The sequence below is a fragment of the Zeugodacus cucurbitae genome, chromosome 4 (genome assembly GCF_028554725.1).
Source record: "Zeugodacus cucurbitae isolate PBARC_wt_2022May chromosome 4, idZeuCucr1.2, whole genome shotgun sequence".
NCBI lineage: Eukaryota > Metazoa > Arthropoda > Insecta > Diptera > Tephritidae > Zeugodacus > Zeugodacus cucurbitae.
The window spans coordinates 47,137,501-47,160,059 of record NC_071669.1 but is presented as its reverse complement, the minus strand read 5'-3'; the positions used below and the strand labels follow the sequence as shown (position 1 = coordinate 47,160,059).

At 34.6% G+C, this 22,559-nt stretch overlaps 1 protein-coding gene across 12 annotated transcripts in view; it reads left to right on the top strand.

Moving 5' to 3' along the window:
• LOC105221003 (AAC-rich mRNA clone AAC11 protein) overlaps nucleotides 1-22,559 on the top strand; it is a 61,516-nt gene that overhangs the window by 15,673 nt on the left and 23,284 nt on the right. For 4 of the 12 annotated variants that reach the window (XM_011197624.3, XM_011197622.3, XM_011197628.3 and 1 more), the window contains exon 1: nucleotides 6,101-8,203. The exons of the other annotated variants lie outside the window; for them this stretch is intronic. In XM_011197624.3, coding sequence (XP_011195926.2) covers nucleotides 7,069-8,203 — 1,135 coding nt within the window. In that variant the 5' untranslated portion in view covers nucleotides 6,101-7,068. Of the gene's footprint in view, nucleotides 1-6,100; nucleotides 8,204-22,559 lie in introns of those variants that run through there. 12 annotated transcript variants of the gene reach the window in all.

Genomic DNA, 22,559 nt, shown 5'->3' with positions numbered 1-22,559 from the left:
TATAGGGTTGCCCTCAATAAATAAAAAAAACATGTAGTTTAAATTCCACTTTTTAATATAAAATATTTCACTCTTTTTAAGAAATTAGTGCTTTCATTGACTACCATTTCAACCAATTAAGACGAAAAAAATAAAATTTTTTCCAAAACGAATACATGATATTCACTTCAATATCCATATTTCACTTTTTAACTTTTTTCTCTTTTATTTTGATCGATCACTGATCACTTTCATTATGCCCTGGACAGTTTGTTGCTGCTGATAATACAGTAATTGGCCTCAGCTTGACACTTATGGCGATTTGAATGCCTCGGATGGCAGTTCAGTTGTTCAAAGTGGCCACAGGCTATAACTGGTTCCTTTGTCGCAAAATAACAAAAAATAATGCAAACACCAATAAAACAAAGCGGCGCATTGCAAGCCGACAATAAAAAAAAAAAACAAATATATCTTTTCTATATAAATTATACAATCAAATTTAAGTTGGTTTTCCCGCGCGTGTCGCTAATGCTCTTTGCTGTCTCCGAAATTTATGAAACTTTCGTTTCATTTGTGTGCGTGTTGTTGTTATACACTGGTGGCTTATCTACACATACTCTCTTTGTTTTGACTACTTTCTTGCTGAGGTTTTGTCTTTTTGGCACTTTTAACCGGCCAAGAAGTCAATTCAGGGGACACACAACTGACTTTACTCGAAGCTCTGCTTGCATCCGACGATCACTCAATCTCAACGACAACAAAACATAATATATAAAAGGAAAGTAAGAAAAGCATAAGTCAAGATTTTGAAATCTACAAAAATCGTGTAATTTTTGGTTTTATCTTTGTTTTATTACTCGAAAACCAAAAAACCACAATTAGTAAAGAGAGAAATCTCCAAATCTCCAATGTATATGTACAACAAAAATGTTTCAATAACAAAAAAATAAAATTTCAAAAAGAAAGGTGAAGCAGCCAAATGGCAAGCTTAAGTAAAAGCAGCAAAGCCGAATGCGGTGTAAAGGCAAAAATGCCAAAAATAAATATAAATATATGCATTTCCAAATTATTTGAGTCTTATCTGCCATAAGGAAGTGAAGCGATGTTAAGTCAGCGTTTGTTGGTGACGCGGCAGCGCCTACAGCCAGCGCTGCGAATTTCGTTGGCTTTGCTTGCATGGGTTGCCGGTAAGCGCACAGCTGGTCAGCCTCCGCGCGGTGGCTGCGGCGCTGCGGTATCGAGTTGGGCAGGTCTGGCGCGGTCATAGCGCAGCTTCATTGTTGGTTTTTTGTTTTGGGTGTTACAACTTTCGGATGAAATTTTTTTGGTGATTTTTTGGCCGCTTAGCTCATATTGTACTCGCATTGTTGTGTTGTTTCTTTTGTTTATTTACAGTTGCTAGCCCAGCTTTTTGTGAACTTTTTATGGCAGTCTGCAAAGTCTTATACTTTCGTTTGTGGCATATTGCCATTGTTGCATTGCTTTCGATTTCATTGGTGATCTATAGGTTTTGATCTTAATGTCGAGTTAGCAATGGCGCTAAATTGTTTCTAGCAGTGTTGTTGTTGCTATTGTTTTTTTTTTTTAAACAAAAATTTATAGAAATCTAAATTTTTCGCTTAAATTCAAATTTTCATATAATATTTTTTCTAAAAAAGCTGTTTATGAATTTTTATATCCAATTATTGTATAATTTATTATTATGATTTATGTTTTAATTTTTTATATTAAATTTTTTTTATGCGAATACCCTAAGTTTTAGATTTTGTAGATAAACTTCCCCTTGCATATACTAAGACTCTCACCTATTCATGAGTTTTATCTGACTTTTAATCCTTTACAGATTGTTTTCCTAAATAACATTTAAGTTTTTATCGGCTCTTTTCTACTTTTCACAAATTTTTTAATTCATCCGAAGTGATATCTTATTTACGTTCTTTATCTTCGCATTATCATATTTTCTCTCTATGGATTTTATACTCTGTTTATTGCATATTGCTGTACACTTTCCTAGAAAAGTAAGATTTCTTCTAATTCGTCATCTGTTATTTTTAGTCAGTCAAAAATAGTCCAAAATTGTATATAAACATTTATATCCATAAAAGTTACACAAAGCTTCACAAGTTGCGGTTAATTTTCTGAGAATTACATATATATTTTTGAATTTAATATTAACCAATTTAATATCATAATTCAACCTCTTAACCGCAAGTTTCAAACTAGCTATAAAATCATGCGGTTCGAACCTAAAATAGATACGTATATTTATCCCATATATATTTTATTCATTACTTATAGTGCCCATACTCTGATTACTACTTAATATATCACAAAGTTAATCATAACTAATCAATTATTATTACTCTCTTTCTTTGCAGGTAAGCTGAGTAACGACTAAGTGTTCGAATGTAAGATTTACCATAATTTCATGTTCAACGAAGTAGCCATTCATCAATAATTGCAAGTAAAAAATATAATTGCGTCTATATAAACCAGCACTTGCTTCATACCAGAAAATTTTGTATGAATTTTTTAAAAGAATTTTTAAAATAAAATAGTACTTTTTCACTAGTGACTATATCAGTTACTATAAAACTAGTATCAAACTGGTTCATACGTTTCAGTTGGTTATTTAAAATTTCTTTATTTAACTATATTTTCATAAAATTAAGCTGCCTAGCATTGGGATTTTGAACTACTTTTTCTGTTAGTTTGTTTGATATATTGAAATCTTCGAAATTTTAAATATTGAATTTTAAATATTTTGACAAGCTGAATTGATTGTCTCAAAGTTAATCTAAATAAATCATAAGGAACATACTTTAACTTATTCCTCTATCCGAATCCAGAAGCAACCGGTCGTAGGCCTTATTAATATCCATTTTTGCAGGGATACAGAAAAGTGTGGTATAAGGCAACTTATTTTACTTCTGTCAAAGATATATTTGAGTTTCGTAAATAAATTTCGATTGATCCTCCATTTCTTTATCTCTCGATTTTCCCTAAGATCAATCACTTTTTTAAAGATCGTATGTCTAGTAGATTTTCTGTCTGACGAATACCGATGTTTTGTCACCGTGATCTAGACGTTTTAAATCTCCCGAACACACAGTCATTATATATGTAAATAGACTTATTGCACTGAACAAGTGGTGCGGTTTGAAGTGAAATATATAAAATCTAACTTATAGCTGTAATTACCATTGGGATAGGTTAGAAGTTAAGTGGAAAACAAATCTGTGTCAGCCGCAAAGGGCATGCATGCTGCTTATCACATACTTTGTATTTCTATGTGTATGAGTTTCCAACAAAGAAAATTAAAACAAAATTGAAATAAAAAACAAACTCGACGACATGCGCCGCTACGAATCAGCAATTAAAATATGCGCACTTTTAATAGCGCGACTTGAGAAATGCCGTTAAACCGATTGCCATTAACTGCATGCGCCGATCACTAGCAGCAAAAGCGCTCAAAAAGCTTTTGCTCAAACAAGAAAACTCACTCGCTTGAGTAGTCAGCTCATCTCATTTAAATGAGTGAGTGCTAAGTGGTATAGAGTGAGAGTGGAAATATAAAAATAAAATAAAAAGTTAGTAAAAGGCGCTGTGAAAAGCAAAAGCAAATACAAACGGAAAAAGTAAAGTAAAAAATCAAACGCAAAAGCACAGTAACAACAACGCGCTCACACACACACACAAACACACGAAATGAATAAATGAAAAAGTGAGAAATCAACACCAGCCATGCGCTTCCGCATGCAGTGCGCGACAATAAAGCGACAACAAAAACAATAACAGTTTAGCGTGGCGAATAGCGCGAAAAAATAGATATCACGTATACGTGCCGCTGTACTCTGGCGTGCACATGAGTAGCGAGTAGCGCTGCAATGAGTATTTTCATACATATTTATATATATTTAGGATGAGGATTGTATTGAAAGAAATGCTGAAAGCAGTTACAACATCTTGCATGTACTCACATAGGCACTCAGTTATTAGCAGCTGTGCCATATAAAACTCTCAAAATATATCTTTACACCAACCGAGCGCTCTGAAGTATGAAGCCTGCGACGGATATGCGAAATGTTTCTTGCCGTTGGCTACAGGCTGGCTACTACCGCACAGCTCATGCGCTTGACTGAAACTGGTTGCGCGCCACGCTACAGCACTCCGGCGCGGCGTTAAAGCTCAAGTGAGCCACGGGTGGCATCTCTGTGTGGTTGTACTTTGTAGTGGAGCGAGTAAAAAGTGTGTGGAAGAAGAAATGCAAAGAAGACAAGCTAGCTGGCGGGCTGTGATGGCTTGACTAACCAGCCGTGCTACTGCTGTCTGCATGGCTGACTGATTTGCGAGCAAAAAGCTAGCAAGCAGGAAAGCGAAAAGCCAAAAAGCCAAACAGTCAAACAGTTAGCCAACAACAACGGTAGCCAACGAAAGCGAAACAAGCTGACAAGTAAGCGCTGATGAGCAAACAAACTGCGCGCTCCGAGCTGAAAGACCAGCAAACAGCAGGCAACAGACAACGGCTCAAGCAACAAGTCATCAGCAACAGTAGCAACAATAACAACAACAACCTCATTGGCAACAACAACAGCATTACTCTTACCAACGCTGACGTTGTCTTGTTCGACGCTTGCGCGCTGTGTGTTTTGGCTTTGTTTTCGCCACAATTTCGGTGGGTTTGCGGTGCGCAAACGTGCGCTCACTCTTCAATCGTATTCCGGCGGCACCGGTTCCAGCTCCATATTGCGGAAGATCGAACGGCAGCAGCTTCAGCAACAGCGACAGCGCAAACGTGAACGCGATATCGAACTCGAACTCAGCGCTCGAAAGCGCGGTAATACGGTATAACTCTTAAGTGTGTGGAGTGCCAAACAATTTGGTGACAGTGCGGGAAATTTAACTGTGAAACATCTCCACTGTATTTTTCCCCAACAACAAGTTTGTGTAGATAACGCGGTGACAGTTACGATTTCATAATTTCGTGAAAGTGTTTATCTCGACAATGATCCTTGAGTGCGCGCTTATCAGTTGAGAGCGAACAACGATTGCGGAAATTAAGCGTCAACTCAACTGTTGTGTTTCGAAGTATGGATATTAGCTCTAATCCTCGAGTTATGTGTCGGTTAAAGTGTTTCAAGCGAAATTGGGTGTAAAGTGGACTTGAGTGTTTGCTGGATTACAGTGAAAATCTTAAAAAAGTACTTAGAACAAAAAACAGCTAAGCAAACTTAGTATCTGCGCACAAAGCAAGCGTCTAGAACCAACGCTAATACAATTGGCAAAAGCAACAAAACAAAACAAGCTACAAAACTGTGTGTAATTAGAAAATAATCTAGAGATATATTGCTAATGAACGCAACGCAAAAATCAGCACCCACATTAGCAACAACAACAGCAGTATAAACTAACAAAAACATACGCGACCAAAACAAGCGACGTTATCACAAATGCAACAAAGTCAGAATAGTTTCAAATACGAAACTGAAAAGAAAATAAACAAATAAAACTAAAGCAAACAACAAATATAATTCATAAAAACCCGTAGAAAAAAAAACGAAAAACTAAAAGGCAAACATTGAGCGTGGCTAAGTGAAGCAAATTGTGCGATCGGCGAAGCTAAAACACGGCGCGCGTTCAGTCAACACCGCACCGCACCGCACCGCCTGTGCGCCATAACGAATTCGAGTGAAAACAAACAGAAAAGCGAATAACTAAATGTTCTTTCGTCTAACGGTGTGTTGGTAGTGAAATATTCTCAAGGTCAGACTTTTTCTTAATACCAAACGATCGACTAATTGAAAGGTAAACGACAAAACACTTGCCCTAGACCAAGGTAGCGGGTAAAGGCAAATGTCAAGAGCAAGAGCAAGCGAGCGGAGAAACAAAAAGGGTTAGGAATAAACTAAAAATAATACAAATAATAACTTTAATAAAATAAAACTAAATTTAAGTTAGTCGTGGCAAGTTGCAGCGCAAGGATCTCATTTATATGCTAGAGCACGATTGTTTCGTGAAAAAAAAAATTTAAAAAAAAAATAAAAAACAAAATATTTTTTTTACAAAAGGAATTGTGCACTATTTTATTCAAACAAATGCAGACAAGAGAAAAAATTGTATAAATGCACGTTCGTGATGTGAGTGAACAATCGGCGAAAGAAAAAATCGAAAATATATGCAAGAAAAAAATCAAATAATTTAAATGCAAAAATATACGCAAAAATAAACAGAATAAATTTAAATTAGTTATAAAAAGTCTGAACGGCACATTAACTAAATGGCATGCAAATAAGGAGCAACAACAAACACACGCGATAAAGGAAATAAATTAATGCAAATATTTAAAGCAAAATAAATGTGTCTGCACAAGAAAAGCTGAAATTCTAAAACAAAGCCGCATAATATAATAGAAAGAGCCAAGAGCTCAGGTGCAATTTTCGACGATTCTTTTCAAAGAAAATAAATTTAAAAAAAAATCAAAAATAAATAAAATAATAAATAAATAATAGAAAAGCAGCAAAAACTTGGCGGCACGACTTGACAACAACAATAGCTGGCTAGAACAAGTGTTCGCGTGGCGCATATGCTTGTTGTTATTGTGTCAGAGACTAGAATAGGCAAGCACGAAGCGGCCAGATCGAACAAGCGCAAGCTAAGCAAACGGCCGGGTGATGTGTAAATAAAGTAAAAAAATAATAAATAAAATTTAAATATAATAAAGCAAAAATAGCAACAACAACAAAGTGAAGACGGCAGCAAGCGCAAGCATATATTTATATTTACAACAAAAATAGAGAGAATCAGGAACAAAAAACGTAGACTCAATGAAGGTGTAAGCAGATATAAAAAACAACAACAACAAGTAGCAAAAAAGTTGCAACAAGCGAAACTACAACAATAACTAAGCACCAACAAAAACAACCAAGTTTATACTGCGCATGCGTCCAAGCCACAGACATTGTTTGCGCACCTAGAACTGTACCACGTTGGCACGTGCGCTTTTCAGCTAACGTTTCGTGTTTTGTTTTCACTCGCGCGCCGCTTGTGCACATGAATGAATGAATTGCATGAGCACTTAGAGTACTTAGAATGGATTATTTAACGCAGGCGCTACAAATTGGCAATGCGCATGCGCATCAAACACAATTGCAAAACGCGCAACAGCAGCAGCAACAACAACAACAACAGCAACAACAACACCAACAGCAGCAGCAACAGCATCAAGCGCACCTACAGCTGCTGCAGAATGTGCAACATGCACAGCAACAACAACAACAGCAGCAGCAGCAGCAACAACAGCAATTGTTGGGTAATCTGCAATCGCCAAATCATGCAACCGCACTGCCACCGCTCAGCTCACTGCCGCTACAAGTCGTACACAATCTGCCACATCTGTTAGCCGCGGGCGGCGGCAGTGTTGGCAGCGGTGTTGTTGGTGGCGCCACAAATGGACTCACCGCCGCGGCCGCCGTCAGCAGTTTGGGCAGCAATTTGGTGAGCACAAGTAATCTTGTCAATAGCATAGCCGCTGTTGCCGGCAATCCCGTCAACAATGGCAACAACAGCAACAACAGTGGTGGCAGCAGCAATAACAATAATAACAACACAAATGTTGTGAACAGCCTCAGCAACAATGTACATTTGCATCTGCGCAACACAATGCAAAATGTTGCCAACACACAGCTGCAACAGACAATCAATACGCTGGGCAACAATTTGGTTGGCAGTCTGCCGCCAAGCAGTCAATTGTTGCATCATCGCTTGCAACATTTAGCCAATGTGGCGAATGTGAATAATGCCGCGGCGGCGGTGGTCGCAGTGGCAGCGAACAATATCAACAACATGAACAACAACATCAGCAATGGCAATGGCATCGGCAATGGCAATGTGCTGGCGAATGTTGGCAACACGGCGAATTTGATTACCAACAACAACAATAACAATAATAACCCTGCGACGCCGAACAACAATTTGAGTTTGAATGGCTTGGTGGGTATTATGGGCGGCGGTCAGAGCAATGGCAATGGCGGCAGCGCAAATGACAGCAATAACAATAACAACAACAATGGTGCGGGTTTAGCGCACAATAACGGCAATGTGCCCAACGGTGTTGGTAACAATAATAACAACACGAATGGCAATAACAACAGCATCGACGACAATAACCGTTGGACGCAGTTTCAAGTGCAACAGCTGTGGAAGCAACATGCCTCATATCTCAATGGTAATTACAATAAAGTGACGCTATAAGTGATTTTTTTTATAATTTTCAAAACTAAATAACAATGAGTAGTGTTTCAGAAACTGCTCACTCAATAATTATTACGTTTAATTGCTCATAACTTTAGTCTAAAATGACACCACGACATTTTAGTGTTCCACAAGTTCAACCCAAATGAAAGAAGTCTTCTTCGAATGTGAAGAAAAATCAAAAATTACATTTTTTATTGCTTTTTGCTCATTTTCGTCCTCTGTTAATTAAATTTGCATCCATATTTCTCTACAGTCCCTTTTACTGCTTTTCACACTCGACTGATCACGCTCATATTCTATTACATATTTATAACCACTCAATATTAGTAAAGAACTACACGTGCCAGCCGGCTAATTTGCAGTTAAGTAGGCAATTTTTCTAAAGAAGAAGAATAAATAATTTCAAAATAGTCATTAGTAAACAGTTATTTTCATATCCGGTAATCTTAAGTACTCAGAAAAGTTTAAAATATTTCTGTGCGGGATATAGGAATTTCTTTGCGTTATTTCATTCATATAACATAACTGTCATATAATTCTCAAATTGTTTATAAAAGTTCTTTGTGTTTATTTCAAAATGTTGAATGATCATCTCTAACTGGCAATGGTCAAAAATATACTCAATTCGGGATGCATATTTTGGAGTAGATTTTGAAAAATATTTTAAAAATAGTAGTAAAGTAGAATGTAGTATTATTAGACTTCCAATAGGGGTATTTTATAAGCGTTTGGTGGTAAAGGGTGGTTAACTCTGGCCTTTTATGACCGCAATAAAAAGAAGTCTTTCTGAAGCTTTATTGCTTTGTAAGCGAGTAAAAGTACGCTCTTATAACTTATCAACTCCTATAAGTCATTGAGTTTTAATTTTTTGTAAGCAAAAGGCTGAAGAACACTCCACTGCTTCCATACTATATGTATGTGATTATTTTAGGAGAGTGTTCTTTTGGCACTCGCTTATAGAAGAGAACTGTAAGCTACTGATAGCATTATCTTGCAAGTAGCTGTTGTATTTCTACAACTTACTTTTACTTTATAATAAAAATTCCATTTCTTTGCTGCAATTGAATCGATTATTCTTGCACTGATACCTTTGGCATTCAATGAAACAACCTAGACTTTGAAAACATAGTACAACTAGGAAATGACACTGACCTTAGACGAATGTCATGTCGATTGCACAAAGCAAAGGTGAAGCGTGCAAGAATATGCTGCGGCATAAAAAGTCGGTGTCACAAAGCTGGATTAAGGCTGGCAAGCGCAAAGAACAACCGCCAAGAACATAACTGCACACACGAGCGCATATATAGTTTCTTACACGAAGCACAGCAGTGCCACGTGCTGCATGCGATGTTTTCGTTTAATTTAACTTAAATTGAGCGGCATTGTGCTTAGATAGTTATTTTTACTCATTTCAATATTTCTTTCGTTTTTCTTTTGTTTTTTGTGGTTTGCATTAAGCGCAAAAACAGGAAACAAATGCGTTAGTTTTGAGTCGCAGCTGCAAAAATATATATGTATACACGTACATATAAAAGTCGTAACACTTGCCCTGCATGTATGCAAATAGAACGGTTCTATTCATATTCAAAATGTATTTAAACACACCACAAATGAAAATATATAAGTACATACAAACAAAAATTTACTGGGGTTTTTGGCAATAGAAAACATATTTTATTTTAATAACTTCTGCGAGAAAGGTGGCGATGTTAGTTGATAAAACAGATTGTTCACAATGTATTTTTTTAAACAAAAAATAATAATAGTTTGAATAATAATGATTAAAATAGAAATTAATTGAAATAAATCTATTATACTTGTTATTAAAACAATATACAAATATGATATAAGAAACATAAATATAGCTGGTTTTATAAAAAATATCATGAATTATTATTAATTAATAATTTTATAAAAAAAAAAATGTTTCATAAAATTTGGTGACTTGATATTAGAAAAACTAAAAATATCGCATGCAATTTATTTAATAAAATGTATAAAATGAGATTAATTGTGTATTTAATAGCGAAAATTTTAAAAAACAAAATTTAAATGAAGAAATTAATTAATTAAAATATTATCGCATGCAATTTTTTGCATATATTTAAAAAAAAAAATCAGGTAATTTGTATTTTTAAAATTTCCAAAAAAATTTCTATCTAATTTAAAAAATCAAAATTATAGTAAAAAATAAAACAGTTAAAAAAATTATCGCATGCAATTTTTTTTTATTAAAATTTAATTTATTTGAATATTTAATATTGAAAATCCATATAAAAATTTAAGATTAAAATAAAAAAATTAAATTAAAAAAAATTATTGCATGCAATTAATTTAAAAATGTAATAATAATTGAGATTATATGTATATTTAATAATAGAAATTTTTTTCTAAAATAATTATTTATTTTGAAAATATATTTCACACTAGTCTTAAAATTGGCTAAATTACTGCTAGAAACCTTTATTTTCTACATAATTGCATGAACTGCAAGAAATCTCAAAACACAAAACTCCCTCCCATCCTAATATACCACAATTTTGAAGACTTAAAAAGTAAAAAGACATAAAATTTAGCGAAATTTTACATTTAATGACAGCATTTTTATTTCATTTAATTTTTTTTGTCAACTCATTCGAGCCTAGACTTTCTGCAAAGCCCTTTGCGCCTCTCACACAAGCATATGTACTTCACTCTCACTACGAGCGCTTATCATTTGTAGCATATCGCTTCGGCGATTTCGGCTTTCCGTGTCACGCAGCCCTTTTTACGCATTATTTCAGCGATTCCCAGGCGCAGTGACGCAGCACGAGCAACAACAAATAATTAATAAAACACGGCACACAAAGCAGTGCTGCAGAAAGAAAATGCTAAATAAAGTCGAAATTCGTAAAAGACCTTAAAACTACAAGCGCTCTGGCATACAAGCGGAATTAAGCGACAGCCAGCAATAACAACAAAAATTCGTTTTTACTTTCATTAAGCGGTGACGCGTTACGGCGCATGCGCAGCGGTCGCCACTTTTAATATAAGTGTGTGAGTGTGTGTTGCTGTGCTGTTTAATCGCTGCTGCGTTGACGCGAACGCTGCGCTGCCGCTTGCTTACTTAGCAACATCATCTGAAAATTTCGAGCGTATAAAAACTTTCACTTTTTCGGCAGTTTTTTGACGAATTTTTTGTTTCAGTTTCAATTTCATTTTCGAGTTGGCATTTTGCTGATTGCTTGTTTCATGCTATGTAAAAGATATGTATGTTTAGCGGACTGTGTGCGCGCTACCCTTCACATGTCAACCGCAGTTTATAAAATAAAATAAAAATAATAAAATTAAAAAAAGAATAATAAAATAAAAATAAAAAAGAATCAAATAAACCCGATCGCAGGAGTAATTGATAGCTGGGGAATTGCGGTTAAAAAAATATACCACATACATATGTATAATAAAAAATCTCATGCTAGAAAGTAAATTCCTTTTAAAAATTGTTGTTGTTGTATTTTTTAAATATTTTTTGATAATTTTTTTCTCAATAAAAATTATAACAATTAGAGTAGCACCAAATTATCGCTTTCAAATTGAAAACCTATTGTCTAGAAGCATAATAATAGTCAATAATCGCCAACTTATTGTCAATTGTATATGCAAAAACAACAAAATTTGATTTTTTTGGCAATCAAAATGAAATCAAAGCATTTTTAAATCGATTAAAAAGCATACAAATGTCATTTGTATGCCCAGCGGCGTCACCGAACGCGTTCACCGCATTAATTGCCGATCGGACACTCCTCATTTTGTCGAATTCTCTCATTCGCCACGCTCTACTATCGCGCATTGTTTATAATAAACGGCTGTGGGTACTCAGAAATATATTATTTTATTAAAAAAAGCAAGCTTGACTGCTTAAGAGGCTTTCATTTTCGTTAAACAGAGATAATGATAACAATATTGACACATTTCTATCAAGATATATTTTTTATTTTCAACCATTTTTTGTTTAATTTTTTTAGTCACCAAAAAGTTTCATAAATTTCAAAATAAAAAATAAAAAAATAAAAGTTTAAAAAAATTATAAACTTCTGAACAAAAAAGTACCAATCATCAACCAGTCGCGTTTTGATTTCGCTTTTTCTAAATTAAGATCAAAAGACTTGATTGCATCTACTAAACACTAATTCATAGCCGATTCTTATTTATGTTTGCGCTTTAACTTATTCGAATTTATTTCGATTGTGAAACTTGTTTGTTCATCTTAAAAATTATTGCATATGTAGAACATGTGTTTCTAGAAACTTACCAAGCAAGTGCATAAAAATACGCAGAAAGCACATACATAGTATACATATGTATATACAATTATTCAAAAATATACATACAAACTCCCCGTCAACCAGAGTCATCCTAACTTTGCAAATTTAAAAAATAATACAATAAAGTAGCGTTAAGTAGACATACTCACATACATACATATATATTAATTATTCTTTCAATAGTGTATTCTCAAATAATAGATGTCGGTAATGATTTGTGGCGGGATTTTTGCTTAGCTAGATTCTATATTTCTATAAGATTTTCAAAAAATCCGAATAAAGTAGAAAATTATTTAATTTTCTAGAGCCTTTTAATTGATATTTATTTTATTTTTTTTTTTGTGTAATTGTGATATTAGTATAGGTTCTAGTAATATTTTAATGTAATGAAAGAATCTAGTTCAAAACGATTAGATGAACAAACCCTTACTAAATTGAGCTTCGTCTCTCCTATTTTGCATTGCTCTTCAGTTAAATTCAGTTCTTTCTGCATATATTTTTTCTGACTTCAAAACAGTATTTAGTTCAAGTAAACCTCAATCCCACAGTATAAATATTTACTGATGAAATGACATATACCTCTTACCTTATCGCATCATGAATTAAATAAATGTACTGTTTGGAAGTATAGACCTTGTATTGTTCATAGTTTCATTGCCTTGTAACTCCTTTTATTATATTCTTGAACTAGAAACCAATACAGGTATTTGTTTTACAAAACAAACATTGTTTTTGTTGTCCGAAAGTTTTTAGTCCAGGACTGTTTCTTTGTCTCATAGTTGGTTTTACTAGCCCTTCTGAGATCAAATATTCTCTTCTGAGGATTGAATAGCGTCCAATGGCAACTATACTGGAAGGAAAAGAGAAGCAATGCAATACATACAAATCTCATTAAATGTGGACAATATAATTCGAAATTTCTAACTCAATAATCCTTTATTGGGATCTGAATTAAAAAAAAAAAATTCCAGCAAATCTCGAGAAATCGGCTCAAAGAGTGACATTTTCAGTTGAGAATAAGTTTGGGATGCAAACAGATCTCTACAAATATTTTGTTGGGTTAATGTTGACACAAATGTCCAAGAAAATAAAAATCGAATTAATCGACCAGTGCTTGACCCTAGAGACATCTATTGGAAAACGGCGGAAGCAAAGTTGAAGACGTAATATAATGCGAATCCAGTAATGACGGAGTCATTAGTCTTCGCTGCTTTGAAATTTGATCTCTATTATATCCAGATTCTTTTGTGGTTATTCCTTGCAATGAATATTGTCGAATTTATCATTTAATCCTAAATGTGGAGAATGAACCAACTTTTACTCAGAGATTATTAGTGTGGATTTTTTTACTCACTCATTAAAACCATTAGAGTTTTAAAGCAACTAACTCAACTTATTTTAGTTTGCGATGAAATTTAATATACATCTGTCTGACATTACATGAGGATTTAGAAAGTAAAACACAAATGCCTAATGGTGTGGAATACTTCTACTGTAGGTATAAAATGGATTTGAAATTGAGAAGTCTCAATTATTTATAAACAATGGTTGGTTTATTTGTGTTAGTTGCTCCACCGTAGATGTTATATACCCTGGGAATACCTATAAGATTCTACCCAACTTCAAAAGCCTGAGCAATATTTTAAGCAGTCTTTTCAGGGCAGAACTTCACTCGAAGCTTTAATATTGCCTGACGAAAGATGACTACTATTAGAACAAAACATCTTTACTTTTAGTTAATCGGAATCAAGACTGTACCTTAGTTTTTGAGTATGGGTTGGGGCTCTAGAGACAGAAAATATATGTATTAACCTGCTATAATTAAAAAATTGGAAGTAGTTCATAGAATTCAAGCAAAAAATATTTCATGTGTTATACATTTTCTTTGAAATGCATATGTTTGTATATCATGGTTACTCTTTCATGCTTATTATTATTTTTAATGCGGTAAGTGAAGCTGATTAAACAACACAAAGCATACAAAAAAAAATATAACAAAAATATTAAAAATAAATATTAATTATATATATGTATTTATTCGCTCAATATATATTTAGAAATTGTGGCAATGCATTAATAGGAATTTATTATAAATAAATAAATGAACCAAACAACACGTACAACTCAATGAAATAACGGCGGCAGGAATGAGCGCTTATTTCTTTTATTTTTATTTTTGTTGTATTGCAAATTGAAACCAAGTCAAGCGGTGTAAAAAAAAAAAGAAAATCAAGTCCGAAAAAAGAAAGAAACATTGCATAAACATACAATTGCTTATTATTAATCTATGTATGTATGCCTACATATGCAGCTATGTAACTGGGTAACCACTTTTGTTGTTAGCACTGCGGATGGGTAACACCAATAACAATAACAATAACAACCCGCGTACGAGTGCTAAAACGCCAACAAGCATGTAAGGTGTCACATTCGCCCGAGCGCGTTGAGCGTTCAATTGATACGCGCCACCACGCCACTGCACGTACGAGCTGCGTCAATTGCCAAGCGCCTATTAGCGGTCACAGCGCCAGTTGTTGTTGTTGCTTTGGCTGGATCGACTGCGAAACAAAGACACACATTTGATTAGAAAAAGCAATTGCGCGCCAATAATCAAAGCGGTGCAAAGCCACAAAGCGGCGGTACGTGAGCGGTCAGCAGCCAGAAGGTAGCGGCGATAAGCCCCTATTTGTGTATATATATGTATAATAAGTATAAGTCAGTTGAAGGCAAGAATCGGCGACGGTTGCAGCCATGTGGGCGTTTGTGGCGTATTCATAGTTAAAACGCACACATATACGCTCACACGCTTGAAGAATAGACGCTCTAACGCTTAGCGCACATAAAATTATCAAAGACACACACACTAAAAATCGTTTTATGGCTCAAAGTGCGCGTAATGAGCCATGCCACCAGCAACAACAAACAACAGCCAACAAAGCAAAACAATACTAAAACTGCCAGTTATAGCGGCAATAAAGTGTTGCATAATCTTTTAGAAATGTGGCGCACCAGCCAACGCTGGCCACAGTCGCACCGTCAACGACGACGACGATGACGATGGCAAGTGGTGTGCTTGCGGTGGCAACAAACACGTACGCGGCGACGGCGACGTGCAAATTGCAAACCAGAAAAAGAAGCACCACAACAACAACAGCAACAATAATCATTGTGGTCATACTATATATAAATACATGCAAGTATGTGCTAGCAGGCAAGTAAGCAACAACAACAATCAGCCAGCCAGCCCAACGAAGGAAAATACAACACAAAATTCGAAATCAGTGAAAGTGTTTTTTAACATGCACACCGTTGCCCAGAAGTTTTTTAGCATGCAAGCGACGCGCTGTTTGCTGCCGTTAGCGCATGCGCAGCACTGCGCACACTAAAAGCGCAAGCATGGGGAATGCTTAATTTGTTGCTCAGTGGAGCTTCCACGTACATTTTAATATACTTCTATGTGTGTAGTTAGGTATATATCTTTTTTAGTTGTAGGCTTGTTGTTGTTGCTGTCTATTTTTTTGCATTCGGTTGTGTCATTAGTTCTCATAGATCGTTATCACTATGGTATTTACACAGCTTTTTGTTCATCATTCGTTCACATAGTGACAGTGTGTAGACGCTTTCATGACATATTAAATTTATCGCATGCAATTTTAAACAAAATTTTAAGTTTTTTGCGGAATTTTACCTCTAATTTGCGCACTTCGAAACTCTATTTTTAGAAAACATTCGAAAATTTTATTTGTTATGATTAAATGTTTATTTTATTTGTTGTCAGAAAAAATACCTTAAAACAGGCGCGTGCCCACAAATATGCAATACAGTTTGTTAGTCTAACAATTTTCTAAGTCTCTTAGTTTAAAGAACCTACCATTCAAACCACTTATATATTCACTTTGTAGACTTTTAAGTAAGACTTGAAAATTCAAATATTTATACTGAAAGTATGTTCGATTCACCAAGCTTAAGAGAGCAGCGAATCGAAGACACTTTATCAGCTTTTGAAACGGGCTCACATTACTACTTCTTGGCATCTTTCCGCTCCAAAACACACAAGAGTACACGCTTGAGTCGAGCAGTGTCCATGTTTTACCTTTTCTATAATCAATTATTATCCATAATCATATTTCTATTAAGAGAAGTCTCCCAAGGGTATATGTGAATGATAATTATGGCAAATTCTTCAAAACGCTGACCGCCATATTGGTTCGATTTTTGAAAAGTAACGTCAAATTAGTAATCAGCAACCCCAAGAACCCCCGAGTAACGAGATTCAAACGATTTCGATGAATTTTTCAAAACGCAGTACGTCATATTGATTTTTTGGGTTTATGTCGAAACTCTGATCTGATGAGGTGAAATGGACCACCAGTAGTAAGTCAGTCAGAGACAAATCAATGCTTTTGAAATTAAAACTGTCTATCGTCAGAAGAAGTTCTGGGTAAAATATTGACGACGGAAAAATCGAAAATGACAAAAACTGGTTTCAATGACAGTTTATCCGAATATGAAAAGGGCTTCTATAAAGGATTGAATACTATTTTTAAGCGCTACTTTACCAAGGCAACAGCATTATTTACTATAAAATACACACAACTTCTCAGACACTATTACATATTCTCTGACTTTCTTTAGGCGCGTGTGTGAAACACTTCCTTGTTTTCAAGTTAAATAATATACTTAAGTGTGGGAGACGCGACGCTCAATTTGTGGCATGCCGCAAGTGATTAACATGCCTACATGCAACAGCAACTAGCTATATATGTACTCATATGTATGTAACTACTTGCCTGCATTTAAAAAAATGCATTTTACTCCACTTTTGCTCGTCGCATTTTCGCATTTTCGCGTTTTACAATAAACAATAACAATAACAACATTTAACATTTGTGGCAGCTAAGAAACTGGGCTACTGTGTGACGGCGTCGAGGCGCACTTAAGTGGCCAATAATGCGGTTGCCACCAATTTTGTAAAGCCATCAAACCATCAAGCGATCAAGGCATCAAGCGATCGAGACGTCAAGTGGGCAAATCATCAAGTTGTCATGGTGTGTGAGCGCATGTGCACTTGTATGTGTGTCTGTTTGTGTGTAAAACATGCGGCTCGACGCCAACTGTTTACTGCTTTTTGCTTTTGTTTTATTTCACCACTTACATTTTGATTTATTTTGGCTCCGTTTGCGGCTGCGTGGACTCACTCACACAAATACATATGTGCATGTGTGTGCTGTAGTATTTAACTGTCTGTGGTGAAGGTGCGAAAAGTGGGTTATTTACTTACACCGTTTCACTTCCTTATAGTTTTGTAATTATCGGCACGGTTTTTTTTTTCTTTCTTCAATTTTTCAGTTTTACTTTCTTCATTTTTCTTGCCTTTTTGAAAATGTTTAAATGGAAATTTTACATTCGTAATCGTGTATCAGCTGGCGCAAATGTTACATTTTTGCCAATTTTATGAAAGTATGTTAGTAAAATATGGGTTAAACATGTGCGGCATAGTAATTTCTCTAGTGATTGTTGACTAAAAGTAGTTACAGCTTATAATAATTACAATTTTCCTCTATAATATAACATTCAGTCAAATAAACTCTTAAACTCTTTGTAAATACTTATCAAGTCGAGCTTGCTTTGGAGGTTTGTAAGCCTTCAGAACTACCTGTGATATTATTGTCTTCCTCCTTATTATCCTTATTATTATGTAACTCATAATAAAGGGTGATTCCCTACCTTAAAAACCAAGAAAATTCAAATTGAATGGATAATGTTTATTATCATTCGAAAGAACATTATTTGTTATTTATTATTTATTAGATTTTCTCTTTCCATCCATTGAGTCCAATTTTCGATTACTCCTTCGAACATTTCCCCGCAGAAAAAAGTCTAAAGGTATGATATCACACGATTTTGGTGGCCAGCGGACCCGCCAAAAATGAGAAATTATCTGCTCACCGTTCTGTTCTCTCAATAAATCCATTGATTGATGCGATGTCTGCGAAGTCTTGTTGAAACCAAAGGTCGTCGAGATCACGAGCTTCAATTTCAGGCATCAAATAGTAGCTCGATAACGGTCGCCATTGACGGTTACGTTCTCACTGGAATATTTTTTTAAGAAATATGGACCGATGATTCCACTGGCCCAGAAACGTGCTGAACATGGTCTATTCGGTCGAATATTGTCCAATAATTAATGCAGGGCCTCAAGTTGGGTGATTGTTGTAAGTCTTTCCATGATGAAATGACCAACAATACTGAACAAAAATCACATTGACACGACTCAAGCGTGAACTGTCACAATAAAAGGCAATAAAGTACGTCTACTTGGATCATGGCACTAACTGTAGCATTGCTTCAAAGTGTTTTTATGATAGTCTTGAAGCTTATCCGCGATGTCGGGAATCCTCTAATTCTTGTCTAATATTAAGATCGGAAGGAGGTTTCAAGAAAAATAGATTAAAGATTTTGAAAATTTCAGTGGGTTACTTTTTCGGAGTAATTTTGACAGTTGCTTGGTGACATCAAAAACGAGAGAGAGAGGGAAGGCTCATAGTACATTACTATAGACATTGGATAGTTCATAATTGAATTTACTCGTTTTGTTGTTTGGTGGAACTTACTTTAGCCTGTTCTTATACGAAATATTGATGCTATTTCCAAAACTAAGATAGATTTTAGGATAAGTTTTTCAACAGTAGAAATGTTTTGATCAAAATAGAATCGGGTTGACATTTTCTGTACACCAAAAGTGGAAATCTAACAATAATAAACTCAAATGTATTAACGTATATCCACGGAGATAAAAATATATGAAGAAATATTGCTAATCTTCTCTAATGTGCTCGAACATAAAGTAAATGTGTTTGACGAAATGGATAAATAAGTGTCCTATATGATGGCAATTTCTTAAAACGATTTTATAAGCCAGAACTGGATCTACCAGAGTCTGAGCTTCTATAATCTTCATGAATTTAATTTAATTTTTATCGATCGAATCGATAAATCCAAAGAAATACAAGGCTGTTTGGATTTTTACTCTGGATTCTAAATTTTTTTATATTCTCGTAAATTAAGAATTCTCTCTAAGATATATTTGAACCTTTAAAGGGTTAAATATAGTTCACAGTGTTATCAATACATCCGCCATTTCATTTGAGATCCAAGTTTATGCCAACAACAAAAAACGCAGATAATTTACTACCATCAATAAACACAAGAAAGTAAACAAATTTAAATACATATGTCCATTTTTACTCAAGAAAACAGCACTAACTCACACTTCTATATATGTATGTACATAAAGTGTATGTACGTGTGCCATTACATGTTGCATCGTTTGCCGCCACAAAAAAAAAATTCACGTAGTTGCAACATAATGTATGAAATAAGAAGCATTAAATAAAACCTGAAAAGAAAATTGCAAATATTATGTCAGTGCATCGCTGATAGTACAGCAGCAGCAGCAGCAACAATAACAACAACAACTAAGAGCAACAAAGAAATGTTGCAGCAGCGGCAAGAGCAAACAGACAGCGCATCAGCCAGCCAAGCGTGTCAGCCAGTTTGGCGGGTAAACAGAAAGTTAACATTGCAGACACACACATATACATATATATATATACATATATGAACATATGTATGTATATATGTATGTAATCACGCGAAGCCCGGAAAACATAAAACAACGGTGTAAAAATGCAAACAAAGCAACAATAATAAAGCAGAGAAAAGCGAAATAAAAATAAAAAAGCAATAATAATCACGACAGCGCCAGCGACAGTATTAACGACAACAACAACAACAAACATATAAACATACACGAAGTCGGTTAAACCTGAAATCGCAATGAAATGAAATGAAAGTGAGAGTTTCCAACGGCCACTCTGTACGCCGCACTCCCCCTGGCAAAACAATAATAAATGCAACAAAAATAGAAGCGACTGCTGAAATAACTGTAATAAAAGCCCAAACGGCGCACATCGTCTGATTGCCGAAGAAATGCTATTTATAATTGCCGCTCGTGTGTTTGTATGTATGCAAGTATGTGAGTGTTGGTTTGTTTGTGTTTTTGTGCATTTTCAGTTGTCGCCGGCGCGTTTATCGAATATTTTCCCACACGAAAACGAGTTTCGTACTCGTAATTGCATTTCGAGCAATAAAATACATATATACATACAAGTGTGTACTTGGTTGTATATGAAAGTGTATACTTAAATGAATAAAAAAATTTTATTTTTTAATTAATTTAATTAAAACTGTATTATAAATCATATTTGTCTTGAAAAAATATATTTAAAATATTTTTGAATCTTTTCTTTGGCGAAATTTGAAGGCAATTCAGTAGTGCGTTTCTGTAACTTTTCGTTATGCATAATAACGAACGATATATCGAATTCACTAGTATAACGAAGTGTAGTGTTTCTGTAAGTCTGGTGAAAAGCATTTTCGTTATTTCTTTCGTTATGATATTCGTTATTATATCATTAAAAAAATTGCAGTGATATTTTGCGCCAAAATAAAGATGAGCGAGGTAGCTGGAAAAATTTTGATGGTTTGTTTATGTTTATATTGTTTATATTATTAACAGAAAAAAGTAAGAAGTGGAAAAGTTACCAAACAACAAAAACAAAAATTTCTAGATTTATTGAAAAATCATAGAAATGTTGATAACGGACAATTTGGTGGCCCAAACAGCGGCAAAGCTGCTAATGCTGTTTGGGCAACTCTCACAGCGGAATTGAACGCATGCGGAGGAGCATGTAAAACCGTTGAGCAGTGGAAAAAGGTTCGTTCAGTATATTATATATAAACATATGCATGTATGTATATATATATATATAGAATAAACCTGTAGATGAAAAAAATCTGTAAAAATATAAACACATATGTACATACACAATATTTTTTATGTACCTATATAATGATTTTCTTACGTTTGTTTTATTTTGTTTTGTTCCTCTAAAGATGTTGGAAATTTAATGTATTTACACATTAATTTTCCTTCAATGATGTTTGTGACTGCTTTTACTGCACGACACACAACTGTCTTGCTTAATGAGCACACAAAATCTTGGCCAACGTCTCTCAAATATGATCCTGTCGCATAGTAATGAAGTGCTGCACTCATTCTTAATGATTTTGGGACAAACGTACGCCTTTCGCCACTTTTCATACGAGGACTTAGCTCTTGTAACAAGGCTATTGCGGGATCTTTTTTAAAATGGAATAGCTCTTCAAAGCGAGCTTCCGGCAAATGAAATGGGTCAGTTGTATCCCTCAGATGTCGCCGCGTAACATATTCCGTTGGTCCTCCAATAAGGCAAATATTGCAGCAGCTATCATAATTTGATTCACTAAGAAATTATAACATTGATACTAAATTTATACATTCAAAATATATATATAGTATATAAAATATTATTTGTACTTACGAATAAAAAAATAAGAGTAAACAAAACTTTTTTGCAGTAAACAAAACAAATATATTCGCTACATTGACAGACGTTTATGCATTCATTTTAGTTATAGCACATTTTCGATAACATTGATAACGACTCACCACAACCATAACGAAAGGTGACTTTTCTGAGTTACAGAAACACTTCAAAAAAATTGTTCGTTATAAACCTTTCGTTACGCAAAAGTGATATTTCTTTCGATATTATAACGAAAAGTTACAGAAACGCACTACAGAAGCTTCTGTGCAGTTTAACATAAGTAAACAGGTGGTTTTTTGACTCATACTAAATATTATAGATGGATTTTTTCCAAATAAGAAATTGAAATTCCTAAAAATCCCAAAACAAAAGGTAATCTGTCACAGAGACCCAAACAGTATTCAATACAAAACCTCAAAGGTCAAACAATATTTATTTAACCGGCTCAAAAAAATGTATAATACCAAATATTTACGAGCTTATGCCGCGCATGCGCAGCGTGAAATTCCATATTCTTTCTAGTTATTATCACACGTTTTCTTTAAAATTTGTACTTGTATGTATATGGAAAGTCTTTCCATTGCCGCTCACT